The sequence below is a fragment of the Dipteris shenzhenensis genome, chromosome 31, assembly GCF_047967505.1.
Source record: "Dipteris shenzhenensis isolate YYH24624 ecotype China chromosome 31, Dip_SZ_1.0, whole genome shotgun sequence".
In the NCBI taxonomy this organism is placed as follows: Eukaryota; Viridiplantae; Streptophyta; class Polypodiopsida; order Gleicheniales; family Dipteridaceae; genus Dipteris; species Dipteris shenzhenensis.
In genome coordinates this window covers 39,465,025-39,482,162 of record NC_141626.1, presented here as the reverse complement: position 1 = coordinate 39,482,162, position 17,138 = coordinate 39,465,025, and the positions used below count along the sequence as shown (strand labels likewise).

The 17,138-nt window shown below is 47.8% G+C and overlaps 1 protein-coding gene across 1 annotated transcript in view; it reads right to left on the bottom strand.

The window, feature by feature from the left end:
* The window catches only part of LOC147881451 (uncharacterized), a 576,232-nt gene that overhangs the window by 503,448 nt on the left and 55,646 nt on the right, over positions 1-17,138 (bottom strand). Inside the window, exon 8 of the mRNA XM_087402392.1 lies at positions 11,445-11,558. Within this exon, the coding sequence (XP_087258518.1) occupies positions 11,445-11,558 (114 nt within the window). The remainder of the gene's footprint in view (positions 1-11,444; positions 11,559-17,138) is intronic.

Here is a 17,138-nt window from a genome sequence, read left to right as displayed (position 1 = left end):
TCTGGGCTCTCATGGGTCTCTGTAAAGAAGACGATGTCCTGATCAAAAAAGGCCTCTCGTAAGTTGCCAGGCTGAGCTGTGAGGGAACCATTACAGTTCCAAACTGCGAAACTCAAGCTATCTAGCAGGCTGCGTGTCCCATAGGCCTCATGTCATCAACTATGGGCTCCAGCCGGTCTAGATCGCATAGCTCCTATCAAAAGTTTGCCCTCTCTGATCACGGTGCACTTGCCCTCACGACGGGCAACATCCCTCTGTGCAATGAGACGTCTATGCTCCTCCCACTGAAGAGCTGTAAGGTCCTCATCCATGTGAATCTGTGGATGGTCCCTCAATCTGGATCTCCTCCGTAATACTGCGAGACGGGCCTCAGCATCTCTGAATCTGATGATAAGTGGCTGGTGCCGTGCTGGATCCCGGCCCACTCGATATGTAGCTACTATGCCATGATCCTGAACTTCGAGTGTCCCATATACGAAATCTGTCGCCTGATCCATGGCTGATCTCGTATCTGATCGCTCAACTCCGCGGATGCGGATGTTGAGGGCCTTCTGAGCTCGCCGCTGACTCTCGGCAATAGTCTCAGAGACTGTGGTCTGCTGGGCCTGTGGGGCTCTACGCACAACGTCCACCCACTCTGAGGTCTTCTCTACCTCTGTCTAGGCCAACCTCTCCTCAATTGCTGCACTAGCTGGAGGAGCTACATGCAGCTGCTGGAGGCGATCATCGCATGCCACAACATGCTCGTGAATGCGTGCCTCCAGCTGCACTATGCGCTCAGCATGTGTCCGTAACTGGATGTCCCGATCAATATCTCTGGTATGAAGCTAACGAATATGGGAGTCCTGATCAGATCTATGACTCTCAACTGTCGATAGCTGAGCAGTCAGTGTGTGTATCTATGCTGTGAGAGACTGAATCGCAGCGCCCTGAAGTCTGCAAGTCTCCATGCACTGCATAACTAAATCTCTCAAGCGCAGATTATCTGCCAGGACTGCTTCCGCTGTGGAGGGTGAAGGGGAGAGGGGTAACAAGGATGAGGGGGTAAGAGGGTAAGAAGGCGAGTAAAGGAGGGGTGCAAAAAATGGAGGTCCTGAAGAGAGAGATCCGGAAGGAGGAAGTAGGGAGTCAGGGACCGAAGAAGAGCCTACACTAGGGGAGGAAGGGGCTGAAAGGGAGGGTCGGTGGGAAGAGGTGGGAAGAAGCTGGGTAGGGACTAGGGGAGGGGAAGAAGAGGAGGGAAGAGGCTGGGTAGGGAATAGGGAAGGGGAGGAAGAGGAAGGAAGAGGATGGGTAGGGACTAGGGGAGGGGAGGAATAAGCAAGGGAAAGGGCTAGGGAGGAATGAACGGGAGCAAGAGGAGGAGGTGAAGCTGAAGGAGGGAGAGGAGGAGGATTGAGTAGAGGAGGTGGGTAGGAAAGGGTTGGGATTGAGGCAAGGATCTTAACCGGAAGTGATGGGGGAGATGGAAGTAAAGGAGATGGGGTAGGAGCCACAGGAGGATTTAGTAAAGTAGGTGGGTAGGAAAGGGTTGGGGTGGAGGCAAGGGAGGTCGTTGGAGGTGGTGGGGAAGGAGATAAGGGTAAAGAAGAACTTGCCTCTTCAGCTCTTGTACTGCTGCCTATGCTTTTATCTTTCTCTACTTTTGCTCCTTGGAGGGCCATGGTGGAGCTCCTTGTTTGTGGCATCTCCTTAGTCCTAGAAGTGCTGAATTCTCTGCTCAAAACTGCCTCTGAGGGCCATGGTGGAGCTCCTTGTTTGCCAGCTGAATTCTCTACTCAAAACTGCCTCTTTTTGCCCCTTTTTACTCTCTGGAAACTGTTTCCTGCACTTTAAGGACACTTGCTGTAGGGCTATTCACACCGGGGGGGGGGGGAAGAGAGGAGTTTAAGACTTTCCTTAATCCCCCTTCCCCTCCAACGGCCAGGATCTGGCCCTTCCACGAGGGAGAGGCTTGCGCAGGGAGTAAGCCCTTCCACGAGGGAGAGGCTTGCGCAGGGAGTAAGCTTGCTGGCTGAGACGCAGGGTGTGCTGCTGAGAGAGAGGGTGCAGGCTGAGAGGGAGGGTGTGGGCTGGGAGAGAGAGGGCTTACGGGCTGAGAGGGAGGGTGCGGGCTGGGAGAGAGAGGGCTTACGGGCTGAGAGAGAGGGTGCGGGCTGAGAGGGTGTGGGCTGAGAGGGAGGGTGCGGGCTGAGAGGGAGGGTGCAGGCTGGGAGGGAGAGGGCTTACGGGCTGAGAGAGAGAGAGAGAGAGAGAGAGGGCAGCGAGGGGGGGGAAGGGAGGGACAGCAAAGGAGGGCTGTGAGGGAGGGGAGAGGGCAGCGAGGGGGGGAGAGAGAGAGAGAGAGGGGGGGGGGGGATGCTGGAGCGGGGTGGAGGAGGAGGTGAGTGTTGGAGGGGGGGGGTGGAGGAGGAGGTGAGTGGTGGATGGGTGGTGGAGGGGGGGGGGGGGGGGGGAGGTAGTTGTGGAGAGGACAGGAAGGGTGTGGGTGTGGTGGGGGGGGAAAGAGGGGGGGGGGGGGGGGGGAGGAGGGGGGGCGGGTGGGGGGGGTAAGTGGTGGAGAGGGTGGTGATTAAGAGGACGGGGGGGGGGGGGGGGGGGCGTGGGGGTTTGGGGGGGGTGGAGTGATGGAGAGGGTGGTGGTGGAGAGGATGGGGGGTGTGGAGGGGGGAGGGGTTGGAGAGGGGGGGGGGGGGGTGGAGAGGAGAGGGGTGGGTGGGAGTGGAAGGGGGGGGGTGGTGGAAAGAAGGGGGAAGGGGGGGGGGAGGAGGAGAGGTGGCGGGGGGGGGGGAGAGGAAGGGGGAGTAGAGGGAGGTAGAGAGATGGTGGGGGAAAGGGGGATGGTGGGGTGGAGGGAGATGGGAGTGTAGAGAGAGGTAGGGAGATGGTGGGAGAAAGGGGGATGGTGGGGTGGAGGGAGATGGGGTGTAGAGAGAGGTAGAGAGATGGTGGGAGAAAGGGGGATGGTAGGGTAGAAGGAGATGGGGCTAGAGAGAGGTAGAGAGATTATGGGAGATGGGGGGATGGGGGGATGGAGGGAGGTAGGGGGATTACCTTGAGTGGTGGAGGTGGAGGTGATGGAGGTGGGGGATGGGGGAGTTTTGATAGAAAAGTGATGGTGGAGGAGGGGTGGATGGAAAAAGGGGTGGTGGGGGTGGGGGTGGAGATGGTGAGCGGAGGTGGAAGGGATGGATGACAAAAGTGATGGTGGAGGGTGAATGTTGGACGGAAAAAGTGGTGGTGGAGGGGAGAGATTGATAGAAAAAGTGGTGGTGGTGGTGGTGGTGGAGATGGTGGACGGAAGATGGAGGATAGAAAATGGAGGTAGATGAAAAATATGGAGGCTCGATGGAATTTGGAGATGGAGGAGAGATTAAAGTGGCTTGGAAAAGTGAGGAGAAAGAAGTGAGGGGGGGGGGGGGGGGGGGTGTTGTTTTTATAGTATGTGGAGGGTTTAAGCATTAATTTTGTGTGATTAGTGTATTAATGTGCTTATGTAAGTCCACATTGTTAAGGATGGAAATCTCATCCTTTTGCATCAATTGGAAGCATTTTTTCACTCCTTTTCATCGAGGGATGTGTCTTGAATGGTTTTTCAAAGGGGATTCTTTTTCACACATGCAAACATGTACTCCGCTTTTGCTTCAGGCGCTAATCTCCTCGGCAACGGTGCCAAAATGTTGTCTCTATCTCCTCTCATGTCTAGGTTCGAGGGTGTTGGTCACCTACAATCATGTCATTTCTCATTGGGCATAGGGGTTCACAAGTATAGCATGTGAAACTCAATCCAGACAACAAGCATTTTTGGATAAAGGCAACTCTTCCAAGCAATTTTTTAAGAGTTTACACTACAAAAGGCAGCCTGCCAATATCTGTCGAATCCGGATGCCTGATGGCTCAGCATCTCGTTCAGAGCTTGCTGATTTATGTGTGTAGCACTTCTCCACTCATTTTGGGCATGTGGATACTCTCTCTCCTCGGGTCGTGTTTGCACATCAGCTTCTTTTGCAGCATATTCATCCAATTATGTCTAATGCCTAGGCTTTGGAACTTGAACATCCCTTCACTAAAAGGGAATTGTCTGATGCACTGAGATCCTGTGGCAGATGGAAATCTCTAGGATGGGATGGTCTAATTGTTGAATTTTTTCTTACATTCTAGGATCTTCTTAAATTCACCTTGCTGCATGCAAATGGTAATACAGCATGGCAAAATCAGCAAATGCTTGTGTCATGGAAAAAGGGTCTTCTCAAGCTGATTCCAAGAAGCAGCTATGTGATTCACTTGGTGATTGGAGGCCAATCACGCTCATGCCTGTCATTTACAAGATCATTGCCAAAATGGTGGTTGATTGGATTAAAGGTTATTTGCATGATGGGTTGCATCCCTCCCAATATGGCTTTGTTCCACGTCGCCATATCACTAATAACATTGCCAATGCTTATATTGGGATTGAATATGCCAAATACATGCAATAAGATGTTCTACTCTTGTAGGTAGATATTGCAAAAGCCTTTGACACAGTTCAATGGGATTTCATCTCGCAAACTATGCGAGCTTTGGGGTTTGGACCAAAAATGCAGCAGGTTATTTACTGGCTTTACAGAGATAGCAATGCGGCTTGCATTCTTTTTCGGGATATGTTTGATGAGTGGACTCTTCGTTGTTCGGTCCTCCAGGGATGCCCTCTCAGTGCTTTATTGTATACCATTGCTACTCATCCTATGCTGCAATATGTGCTTTACTGTATGCCATTGCTACTCATCCTATGCTGCAATATATTGATCATCTTGTGGCTATAGGATCACTTCATGGCGTGGAATTGGATGCTAATCGCAGCATGGTTGCTCAAGCTTATGCTGATGATTATTTCTTTACCCCGAAGAATACGCCCCATGATATTGGTGCCTTGATGCAGGTCCTCTCTGTTTATGGTTTGGCAACTGGTCTTCATGTTAATTTTCAGAAGTCTAAGCTCCTCCCTTTGCATTCCAAAGACTGGCATAGTCTATTATGGCTCAGGGATATCATTCCACCCACTTAGTTTGTTCGTCATCTTGGTTACCCTTTGGGGTGGGAACTCACTCGCCGACAACAAACTGATTGGGTTTTGGCTAAGCTTCGGAAAAAGCTTGAGTATTGGAAACTGGCAACCTGGCCTTTGCACGTTCGTCTTTGAATAGTGCAGTCCATCCTTGTGGCATTGTTGCAGATATTCAAGTTCAAGCATTCAAATTCAAGCCGAGCTGACCAAGTGACAACTATGTCACGGAGCTGTCCAGATGGCAACCATGTCACCGGTCCGCCGACCAGGTGACAACTATGTCAGGGAGCTATCCAGATGACAACCATGTCACCAGGTGACAACTATGTCAGACAGTTAACCAAGGGTGACAATTATGTCAATCAAAAGAAGGGGAAGCTCTTCTCTCGGTGCTCCTCATCAATCCATTCCCACTCCCCTAGGTCCCACTGCAAGAACCTAATAGGGAAACCACCGTATAACCAAAGTCTCCAAGACCCCAGCGCAAGGAGAAGAGGATCGGGGTCAAGATACCATTGTGAGTCCCTGCCCCAATCCATGAAACCTACAATCCTAACAGGCTGAAAAGCAACCTCCAAAAGAACATCATCAGAAGATCTGATAAGTCTGCCACCCGACAGTGAACATCAAAGACTAGGGTATCCTCATGTGCATCCTGCAGGGCAATAAGTTGTAACGGAATACCTGTCCCTGAAAACGCTCCCCACACCAAGTGGAGTCTGTGATCGGCATGTCATATGTGTCAATCCACTATGGTGGAATGGCTGCCTATATCTGCTGTATCCTGATTGCACTCCCTCTGAGGTGGCCAACTACTATAAGTCTTTGATCCTCTGGAAGTCTCATAAAGGCCTGCCAGGCGCCTATTGTAGAAGCAGGTCCCCTCTCCCATCTAGACCACTGAATATAATGTGACACGCCAAGTGGCCTGCCATGGTCATCCAAAATCAAGTCATTCCACATGACTGGCTGCCTTGAATTTCTTCACAAAAGGTGGGTGGAACTCTACGAAGAGTGTTTCTGAAGCAGCCCCAAGCTTTTAGAATAGTAGCCATGAGAGGGAAAGGGGGAGATTTGAGATGGGCTGAAGTAAAGATCCATCTGCTGCTGTCCATCCAATCTCCCCCATGAGATGGGATACAAGACTAAATGCTGCGTGAGAAAAAATCTTTCTAGGGCTCCTGTCCACGCATCAATCCACGTACTATGAACTTGCAGAGCAAGACCATACAGTGCAAGTTCGGGTCAATAATATTGAGACCTCCTCCTTCTGTGGGGAGAATGAGGGTCTCCCAGGCCACCTTGGCTACAACATCTGAGGTGCCATCTAAACCGCTTCATAGGAAGTTCCTGATAGGTCTCATGAGCTGAGCGATACAACCTCTAGATCTACACCAACATGAGCAAAAGAACTAGGCAGTGGCCAATAATACCTTGTTCACAACTACAACTCTGGATGCAAGGTCAAGTTTGGATGAACTCCAAACTCTAGATGCAAGGTCCAAAGTCTGGATGAACTCCAAAAGATGAGTTTCCTCCTGATATTCTCCAACACGGGAGTGAACTGCTGTGTCGGAGAGATGCCCACCCCAACCTAGCATCCCAGATATCTAACAGAGACTCCCCTTTGAATCCAAGTGAACCCTGCGTCATTCAGCCAGTCTGGAGTGTCTCATCACTGATCCAAAAGCCATTGGATTTGTTCCAATTAATGTGTGCACTTGCCGCAATGCAAAAAAAATCCAATGCCGTCCTGTATGAAGTCAGTGTCTATGGAGTAGCATCCAAAAAAACAGTCGTATCATCTGCCAACTCACTGTCTAAGAGCTCATCCTCCTACCTCAGAGGAAGCCTGAGCCCTACAATACCAGATTGAGCTCTACTATAATAGCTTGTAGCTTCAACCACAAATAGGAATAGAAAGGGGGCTAAGGGGCATCCCCGATGGACTGATCTGGTAATCTCAAACCTGTCCCCCTGACTCCACCAATAAGAACCTGGCTGTGGGCTGATCTGTAGAGGGCTGACACCCCTCTGATCCATGCATCTGAAAAACCAAAGAGAGTAAGTGTGCCCTCCAGAAAGCCCCAGCATAAGCTTTCTCAAAGTCCAAGAGTAGAATGGCCAACTTGTGGCCATTATGAATGGCCCAATCCGAAGCCTCCCAAAAGTAGAAGATGTTTTCAAAGATGCTCCTACCATGCACAAAATCCGTCTGCGTATCATGGATAAGATCTGGGGGAAAGGGCTGCAGACGAAGGCTGATAGCTTTAGCTAGGACTTTATACAAGGTACCCAGCAAGGTAATCGGTCTCCAGTGAGACACTAAATTCCTACAACCCCCTTTCAGAATCAAATGAATGAGGCCCTCCGTAAGTGAGTCTGGCATCTCACCCGTGTCCCATACACACTGCAAGGCTGAAGTAATGTGATCCCCAATCTGATCCCAGAAAGTAATAAAAAATAAGGGGTTAAGTCCATCTCAACCAGGACACTTGCCCTTGTGAAGGGTTGTCTTCCTGTCTCCTTAGCCATTCCACCGCTTCGTCCCTTGATGGCTTCTACAACTCCCCAACCTTCCCTAAGTCACTCGGTAAAGTACTCCATGTGTACTCATGTCTATTCCATGTGCACCTGACACTAGTTGGTGGTGAGGGGTGATGCACCACCTGTGATCCTTAACTGGTGGACTTCTTCCCATGTGCACCACCATGTGTACCACATGTGCTCTCTTAACTGATACAGTCCAATGCGCCAGCACTTCACTCTGACCAAGGTTGGAAGTACTCTGATCAAGAGCGGATGACCGAGGGCGAATCAGCTGTGACCAAGGTCAGTCCACCAGACTTGGCATGCAAAGTCCTGTACTATTACAGTCATGTCCAAATCATGTACCACTCCAGTCTTGTACTGATAGTGTGACCAAGGTCTGACTACAGTGTGACCAAGGTTTATCCATCCTTGACAAGTCATTGTTTGCAGTGACCAAGATGTGAACAAGGTGTGACACAGGTGTGACCAAGGTCTAACCATCCTTGACATGTTGCTCCAGTGACCAACGTGTGAACAAAGTGTAACCCAAGTATGGCCCAAGTGTGAACAAGGTGTTTCCCAAGTATGACCCAGGTGTGAATAGGGTGTGACCCAGGTATGACCCAGGTGTGAACAGGGTGTGACCTAGGTATGACCCAGGTGTGAACAGGGTGTGACCCAGGTATGACCCAGGTGTGAACAAGGTGTGACCATGGTGTGACTCCTGGTGACCGAGGTCTGCCGACGACCAGTAAAGTACAACAAAGGATGTTGTTTTGTTTCAGGAGATAGAGGATAATGCAAGGTGCAAACCAATAAGAATCCTAGACCGAGGAACAATGCAAGTATGCAATCGAAAGATACCCATGGTGTTGGTTGCATGGCATGGTCTACCTCTATCTGAGGCTACTTGGGAATCCGTGTACGAGATGCGGAGAGCATTCCTAGATTTTATCAACGAGGACGTTGATGCCTAAGGAGGGAAGGAATGTTATGCTCAAGCTGAGATAACATGACCTCGGAAGGGTCGGTGGACATTTTTTTCTTTATGAGACCAATTGCCATATTTTATTTTATAGCGCTTCAAGTATATGGTTAAAGGAATCAATGTCAAAGTACTTGGTGAGGGCGAATTGGCACTGACTAGATGGTTCTAATGTCAAGGGCCTAGGTGCACCAAATTGTGTAATTACCAAGGGGAAAATGGAATTAAATTATACTACAAGAGAGGGGTAAATGGTGTACCAAAGGATGGCCCTGGGAATGTGACATGTGGCATGTAGAACCATCTAGGGAGTTGTGGGCTTTGTGTACAGCATGGCGGGGAAATAACGTAAGATTTTGAATTGAGCTGGTTGTTACGAAGGGTGGCTAGGAGGAGCAAAGTTGTGCCATCGCCCATGATGATTGAGAGTTTAATTGTGGTACGTTTCAACCTTGAACATGGAAGGGATGTTTTCCAAGTGTAGTCTTCATGTCCACCTTCTGTTGGGTCTATGTGGCTTCAGATCTTGCCGTGTCATAGGCCCGCTTGGTGATAACTTGTGTGGTCTGGTTGGGAAAACTCGGATCATGCTCTGAGAAGAGCCTGCTAGTGCGTCTCATCCCTGTCTCTATGATCTGAATAAGTGCTCTCGATGTCTAACTACGTTATGGATTAAAGCGGCCAAACATCTCTAGTCTGGAAAGGTGAGCACGAGGCTCTCCCTGAAGAAGTAGTAAAAGCGGCCTCGGATCCCGTAATATACTGGACACCTAAAGACAAAATGCTCCTTTGACTCAGTCTCCTATAGCTCACACAGAGTGAATATGTGCCTCGTACTCCCTCAAGTCGCTCACTCTCAATGCAAAGTCGATGTGAAGGAACCCGGAACTGCCCAATAGAGATCCTCAATGAATGGGGGAGGTGAATCCATTTATATCCAGGAGGATCAATAAAGCCTCATTAGAAATATGTAGGTAGTGATCTTTGTAGAAGCTAAGCTTCATCATGAGTTCATTCGATTCCCAACCAGGTCCGAAATGTGTGTAGCTGCAGAAGGTCCTCGCGTACGACTTGGTTAACCTCATGACACCAAGTGGGAGAGACAGCATATGAATGTTGTACTGGAAGGGGGGAAGTCTATCCATGTGGAGCCCCAATCCCTCAAACCACTTGCATATACCATCATCTTTGGTCACCCTCAGCTGCTAAGGCCATTGAGGCCAGCCATGGCAATCTGCATCGTCCTGAGGTGCAGTCCCCCTATCCCCTGACGCGATATAGATACATGATGATTTGGAATGTTGCATCAAGCCGTACATGGGTGATCCAAACTCTGCCTGAATAACCTGGTGGGGAGCCGATGGCTTACTACGAACCATACGTGACAACATGAGAACTTGGAGACGCTCCACCTACCCCAATCTGCATCCGAGAGAAACAAGGGCCGCCATACATCCAGCTAGTCGGACCAAGGAATCGAATAGGAGGGCCTTGGTGTGACTAGAAGCTTTGCCTCTCCAATCTAGCTAAAGAAGCATAACCACTGCTGAGACGGGCCTGCATAGCTGGTTTCATCATAAAAATAGGGCTAGAAAAGAGAACCCCTATGTATGTGTAAGACAAGGCAATATCAACTGGCGATCCATCAAAGGTGAACTACTCTCTATGCATGGCTTCTCAGGAGGCATTGAAGACCATAACCTTGGTTTTGCCAAGGTTGACCTTCAAATCATGTGATTCACAAAAGAACTACAGTGCATCTAAATGTCTATAAAGGCCCTCTGTAGAGGAGGATAAAAGCACCACATCATTTGCATACAGCAAGATCCAAATCAGAGTACAAGCAGCAAGATAAGGGACAAGAGAAGAGAGGGGCGAGAGAGGGACAAGCACAAAGAGAGGAGGATAATGTGGGACTTGAATGCTGTGGGGGAGAAGGAGAGGAGGATAAGGTCAACAACAAGGGGAAACAAGAGGATAAGTGGATCTGGGGAGGGGGACTCAACCCCTCCCAAGTAGGATCACCAAACTAACCTAGGTCCTAGGGTAAGGCAACCTAAAAAGTATGAAATTATTTAAGAAGGGAAACAGAAATGAGTAGAAGACTCCATGAAGTTACATTTTTTCCCCAAAAGGAAGGTCATCCTTCAATACAATCAATGGCTATTCCCCCAAGTCCTGTCCACAAATCATCATGTTTGGGTACTCCTTCAATGCCACATGGCACTCTCCTCCTCAATCCTGATTTAGGCCTCTCCTACCCCATTCTCCACAAGGCCTATAAACAGGCATTTCTGAAAAAATGGGTATTGAGACCCTTCGTCTCTTGAGTCCCCCTCTGGTTTGGTTGGCTTGGGATTTTCAACCACCTTCTTGGATTTCCGATGCTTCATATGGTGTATTGATACCATGAGTGCTTTACTCATGTATCAGTTTCTGTCATACTTAATAAAAATCTCTTTTTTGGGGGGGGAGGGGGAAAAAATCTACAAACTGCTCAATTTTATGTGGTTTATAAAAATTGACTTGATAGGTCTTGAAAGAGACCCTATCATTGCATAAACTCAAATTCGTAACTAAAAACATGTAAGATTTGCTAAGAATATGGTCACATTAGTTCCCGTAGAATACCAATCATACATTAGGATAAACCAGAATTAAGTGTTGCTTATAGAAAATTTAGCCAAACATGTATGTGCATCTTTTGCATCTAAAACTTTGTGCTTTTCTTTATCTCTATTCTTTGATAGTAATTTTCCAAATTTGGGTGTTTTTTCTTGAATAGTTTTAGATGAAATCAATGACCTCCAAATTCCTCAGAAGACAATGTGGTATGTACCTTATCAATGGAAGTCGTATGCAGCTTATCAATGTGGTATGTACCTTATCAATGGAAGTCGTATGCAGCTTATTTTGGAACACAATTGCTGATCGGCCCATGGAATCTACTTTGAACATGCACAAACTTCCATTTGCTGAACCTGTTACAGCAGTACTCTGCATGAAAAATGGAGCCAGTGGCACTTAGTAAGGCATAGATCCTACACCTTAATTCGGTAGAAATTTCCTAGACAAAGAGGGAGACTTCCCTTTTGAGGTGATGCTACTCAATCAATATATGCAAAAGTGAATTCATGCCTTTGCTCAAACATCTATGGAGACAGCATAAATGCAGTTTCACCTATAGCCAGCCATTTCTGGAGAAAACATGAATGCAGTTTCAGACTTGTACAAAAACCAATTCTCTTCAGCTAGCCATCTACTAAAAATTATTGAGGTGAAGGGGAAACTCAAAACTCATTCTCCTTCCACAGACTCACTTGGGATGGTAGAGTTGAAGATCCAAATGCATAAAATCTCTCAGTCACTCTCCGTGATCTGGCAAGATATTGTACACACCCTCACGGTGGCCACTTAAGCAGGATCCAGGGTTCCTCACATGCTCAGCGGCCAAGAGGTCCACCTTCATGAGAGAGTGGGATTATGTTTTATTCCTCACATTCATAGCCACATGGCATTCATGGCATTTCCACTCTCCCGATTGGTTATGATAGTATAATTTCTTTTCCTCGACTTCGTATGAGGGTTTGACAGGATTTCATTTTGATTCAATGTATTCTTGTCATACGTAATACAAGTTCATATTTTTATGGACAAAAAATGGCTGTAGCTTGTAATCTTTAATATGGGACCATCCTTTGTCCCATAGATCATGTTGGGTCTGACATAAATGGCATCATATTATACATCTCTCTCACTCTCTCTCCCTCTCTTCCTCTCAGGCGTCACCGTACATAGCCCTCTACTTGGACATCGTGGATTTTTTGAGCCACGGGGAAGTTTCCCTTGTTGGGGACTTCAATAGGTACATGCCAAGTGTCAGTTTTTATTTTTGTGATGATTCTATCTTATTACCATATGTTGATAAAGACAAGGCTGGGATGTCTCGAGTCTCTGTAGACGGGCCCCAATCACATCCTGCACTACTAGACATGGGCAAGATACATGATCTTATCATCTACAATGGCCTAGATCGCTGAACCTCCTTCAGGCGGGTTCACTTGTTTCCCACATGGGGGGAGAGGCTCCGGCATAGTTGACTATCTCATGGGATCTCTTGCCTTCACTTCACATATTATTGACTTTCTGTCTCACTACGACCCCCAGGAGTAGACCACACCTACCTATTTTTAGTATATCCACAAGACTGCCTACATCACACACTATGACACCACTCACACACACTACTTAACATGGCATACACATTGGATCACAAATTAAAACCCAAATACTCTACATGCCTCTTCATATCTTATGTATGACTTAAAGGTCAACCTTGGTAAAACCAAGGTCATGATGTTCAACATGTCCTCAAAAGCCATCTGCTTTGTAAATTTTCACTAATAACTTAAAAGATATATTAGCTAAGTTATCTGAGAGTTATCTACAAAGATTTTGCCTTCAAGCTAAAAGTTCCTTTTAATAGCGCAATGTACAAAAAATACATTTGCAAAAGCATCGCTTATCGTGCTATATTAGAAGGTGGTGCCCATGTACAACTGTGCACTCTTGTTAAATGTATTTGAGAAGCTGGTAAAGACTCAAAAGCATGTAAAGCATTGTTCACCAGAGATTAATATCAGGTGAACGGGCAATCCACCTTAGGTTCCAATTGTGGGATGGTGAGTGAAATGTAAGCTAAACACTGCTTTGTGACAATATTGCGATTTAGTAGCATTGCCTTGTGCTATAGTGGAGAAAGAGAGCGTTTCACCTTGGATGGATTGTCAGTGGAGGTGGTTGCATCCTACACATACTTGGGGTCCTTTTCTCTGGCTCGATCTTCAAAATGCGACTCACATTACAGGTCGGACTAAGTAGAGAGTATGCTGCACTGGCCAAATTTTTATTTTTTTTCAAGAAAGAGACTTCTATTAAGTAAGAGAAAAAACCCGCGAGAGCAAGCTCAAAGCGGAATACATCATGAAACCATGAGGATAATGAGGATAAATAAACCTCCTCAAAATGATGTGGAAAACAACCAAGGCTAAGGCTGAAAGTGCCACCTCAACCCTGTAAGAGTCTCAGAGAAGAAAGGAGAATCCTTCCATTCCCTGAAGAAAGAAGCCCTCCTAGAGCTGAGGCTGCACAGGAGTCTCCCTACATACTCGTCCATACGGGCATCAAGGTAGGTATGGTGTCTGTCCATATACTAGCCAATGTGTGTGAGGGATGAGAACCTGAGATTTGAGCGGCAGTGCTTTGACTATCACTTCTCTATAAAAAGTGAGCTTCATAGGAATCTCGTGGGGTACCAACCAGGTCTTCAATGTGTGTAACTATAAAATGTCCTCTTGTATGACCTAGTTCACCTTGTGATATGTGAGCAAGATAGCAGAGGCCACTACACTATAGTGTAAGGGATGAAACCTATGTATGTCGAGCCCTGAGCTTTCAAAACATCTGCGTGTACGTGCATACCAACACCTCTGGTCACCCTCTCTCGTCAATGCCATGGAGGAGAATAAAGCCAACCAAGGAAGCCTACGTTGCCCTGTGTGTAAGACCTATACTGTCTAATGCGGTAGAGATATGTGATAACCTGAAACGCTGCATTGAGCTTAGTGGGGATGCTTCGAACTCATCTAGGACTATCTGATGTGGGACTAAAGGCTTGCTGCAAATCATCGCGAAAGCATGAGAACCTGAAGCCTCTCAACATTGATGCAGATTCTTTTTTCAAAAAAAAAAGAATTTTATTAAGTATGAACAAAACCCGCGAAAGCAAAAGTTCACGGTGGAAATACATCATGCAGTGCAAGAAAAAACACTCCTTAAAAGAAGGTAGAAAACCGTTGAGACTGAAAATGCCATCTCAACCCTGTAGTAGCCTTAGAGAATTAAGGGGAGCCCTCCCATTCTAAAAAACATAGCTATCTAGAAGAAGCTACACATAAGGACCCCTACGTGGTGACCCACATATGTATAGTGTCCGTCCATATACTAGCCAAGGTATGAGAGGGGGGGGGTTAGTTCCACGTCTCATCGCACCAACTTTGCATTGAGAGTGGACAAGAAGAATGTCTGCCCAAAGAGGGTCACATCTGCACCCTATGCGATCATTAAGAGATCAAGTCAGGAGAATTTTCAGATGCTCGGTGTATTATGAGACCAGACGTCGCTATCGCTGCCTCTTTAGGGATGATTTTGGACCTCTATCCATCCTTTTGTCTTACCCATATCAGAGGTGCTTGGAAGATTCATATGCATGATCGCTCAACCACAGGGAGCATTTTCTCAAGTCACAAAGGCGAGACCAACATGCACAGCAGGACTTCACTCAGAGAACAATCATTGAGCTTTTCCATTTAGACAGTGCTGACCAGTGGTGTTCAAGGGACTGCGTGCCAACAGACGAGAGCGGGAGGGACGTCATACTCACCAGCGGGATGAGACATATCAAACTAGGGGACATTCCTTCCATGCTCACCAAATCGGAGAGACAACCAATTGGCATGATAGTGGCACTAGTTTGCTGTAGGGCTCATTGCTAGAAGACCACAATGGACGAAGAGGGGACCTGCTTCCATTGTAGGTGCCTGGAAGGCTTTTAGATAGCTTCCAGAGGATTAGAGACTCTTATCAGTTGGCCACCACTCAGAGGGAGTGCAGTCAGGATGCAATAGATAGAGGCACCCATACCAGCAGAGTATGTAGATACATATGACTTGCCGATCACAGAGTCCACTTGGTTGGGAGCTTTTACGGGGATGGGTGTTCCCTTACAGGTCATTGCCTTGCAGGATGCACATGAGGAGACCCTTGTCTTTGATGTTCAATTGGGAGGCAGACTTCTCAGATCTTCAGATCATATTCTTTAGGAGGTTGCCTTCCAGCCTGTTAGGATTGCAAGTTACATGGAGTGGGGCACGGAATCATAGTGGTATCTTGATCCTGTCCCTGGTCTCATGGCACTTGGGTCTTGGAGACTCATGTTATATGGTGGTTCTCCCATCAGGTTTTTGCAATGGGACCCACGGGAGTGGGAATGGATTAATGAAGGGCACCGAGAGAAGAGCATCCCCTTCTTTCGTTACACAGTCAAAAATTCTAGGAGATTTTCTCTTAGCAAAAGAGGTTGGAGGCCCTCCAAAGCTCCTCATTGGGATAGTTTTCATATTTCTGCAGAGGTGCAGAAAAACTTTTGAAGGAGGCTCTGGAAATCCCTCATAAATAGAAAGATTACTCTCTTCTTTTGGCTTTCTATTCATGGAGGGATTGCAGTGAACCTGTGGAGATCCACATTCAGGGCTGACCCTACTTGTCCTCGATGCCACGCAGTAGTTGAGTCGGTTTAGCATTGCCTTTGGGAGTGCAGACAGGCGAGGATGATCTGGAAGGGTGTTGCCAGGATTCTTTGCATATTTCATAAAACACCCTTCTTCATGACCTGGGGATCAGTGGCATGGTTCTCTCTTAGTGGACCTCAGGTGTTTTCCGAGGAACATGACTTAGACTCATCCTTCATTATATGACGACACTCTGTGGAGTCTATGTTCTCCAGGATGTTCCTTTCACTCTTTTTAGAGCTGCTCATGCCTCGGTAGACACAGTTTAGGGGATTCTAGCTAGCATTACAGCTTGGTATATTTGGAGGGCCAAATGTACGGAGGCGATGGAGGGTTCACAGGTTCACCCTTTCTAATCTATGGCTAGTATATGGACGAATACTATACACACGCTCATGGCCATGTGAATGAGCATGCAGGGATACCAGGAGATGTATTTTTTTCAGAGTTTGGAGAGGATCTCTGTTTTTCTCTGAGTCTTCTTAAGGGTTGAGGTGGGATTTTCAGCCTCCACCTTGGATCTTTGTTAGCTCTTTTTGAGCTGTTTTTTCTTTCAAGCATGTCATGATGTACTCCCGCATTTGAGCTTGCTCTTGCAACTTTCATTCATACTTAATGAAGTAATCTTTTTGCCCAAAAAAAGAAAAGTCCTGCGGTAGGGGATGCCCGCAATAGTAGGGGATGCCCAGGCTGGAAATTTGGAGCTGCTGACCAGGAGGACGACGAGCTCCTTCCCTCTGGCTCTCCCTCAGAGTGGAGAGAGGGGACATGAGCTGCGATGAAGAGGAAGCAGAAGGGGGCCCTGTCTTACCCTTGCCCACTGGCAAGGGAGTCGAGGCAGATCCTAGGGAGGGGGGGGAAGATGGGAAGGCTGAAGAACCTGCTAAGGAGATGGAAGGGAGGGGGGGGGGGGGCCGGAGGGGGAGGGGGGGATGCAAAGGGAGGGGGATGGGTGGTGAGGATAGGAGGGGCAAGGGAGAAAGCGGGGGGAACTCAGGAGGAAGGGGGGCGAGTGGAGAGGGAGAGGGATCCAGGGGGGAGGGGGACAGGGGGGAGTAGGGGCAACCACAGGCCCATCCTACTAATCAGGCTCGACGGGGCTCTAAATCCGCTCCTCCTCAACCATTGTTGGGCTAACTTTTGCAGCTTCTGTCATCGTAGCATCAGGAGCTCATGGGGCTCATTGCTGATACAAGGGCAAATGCGGATGCTAGACCTTCATAGCAAG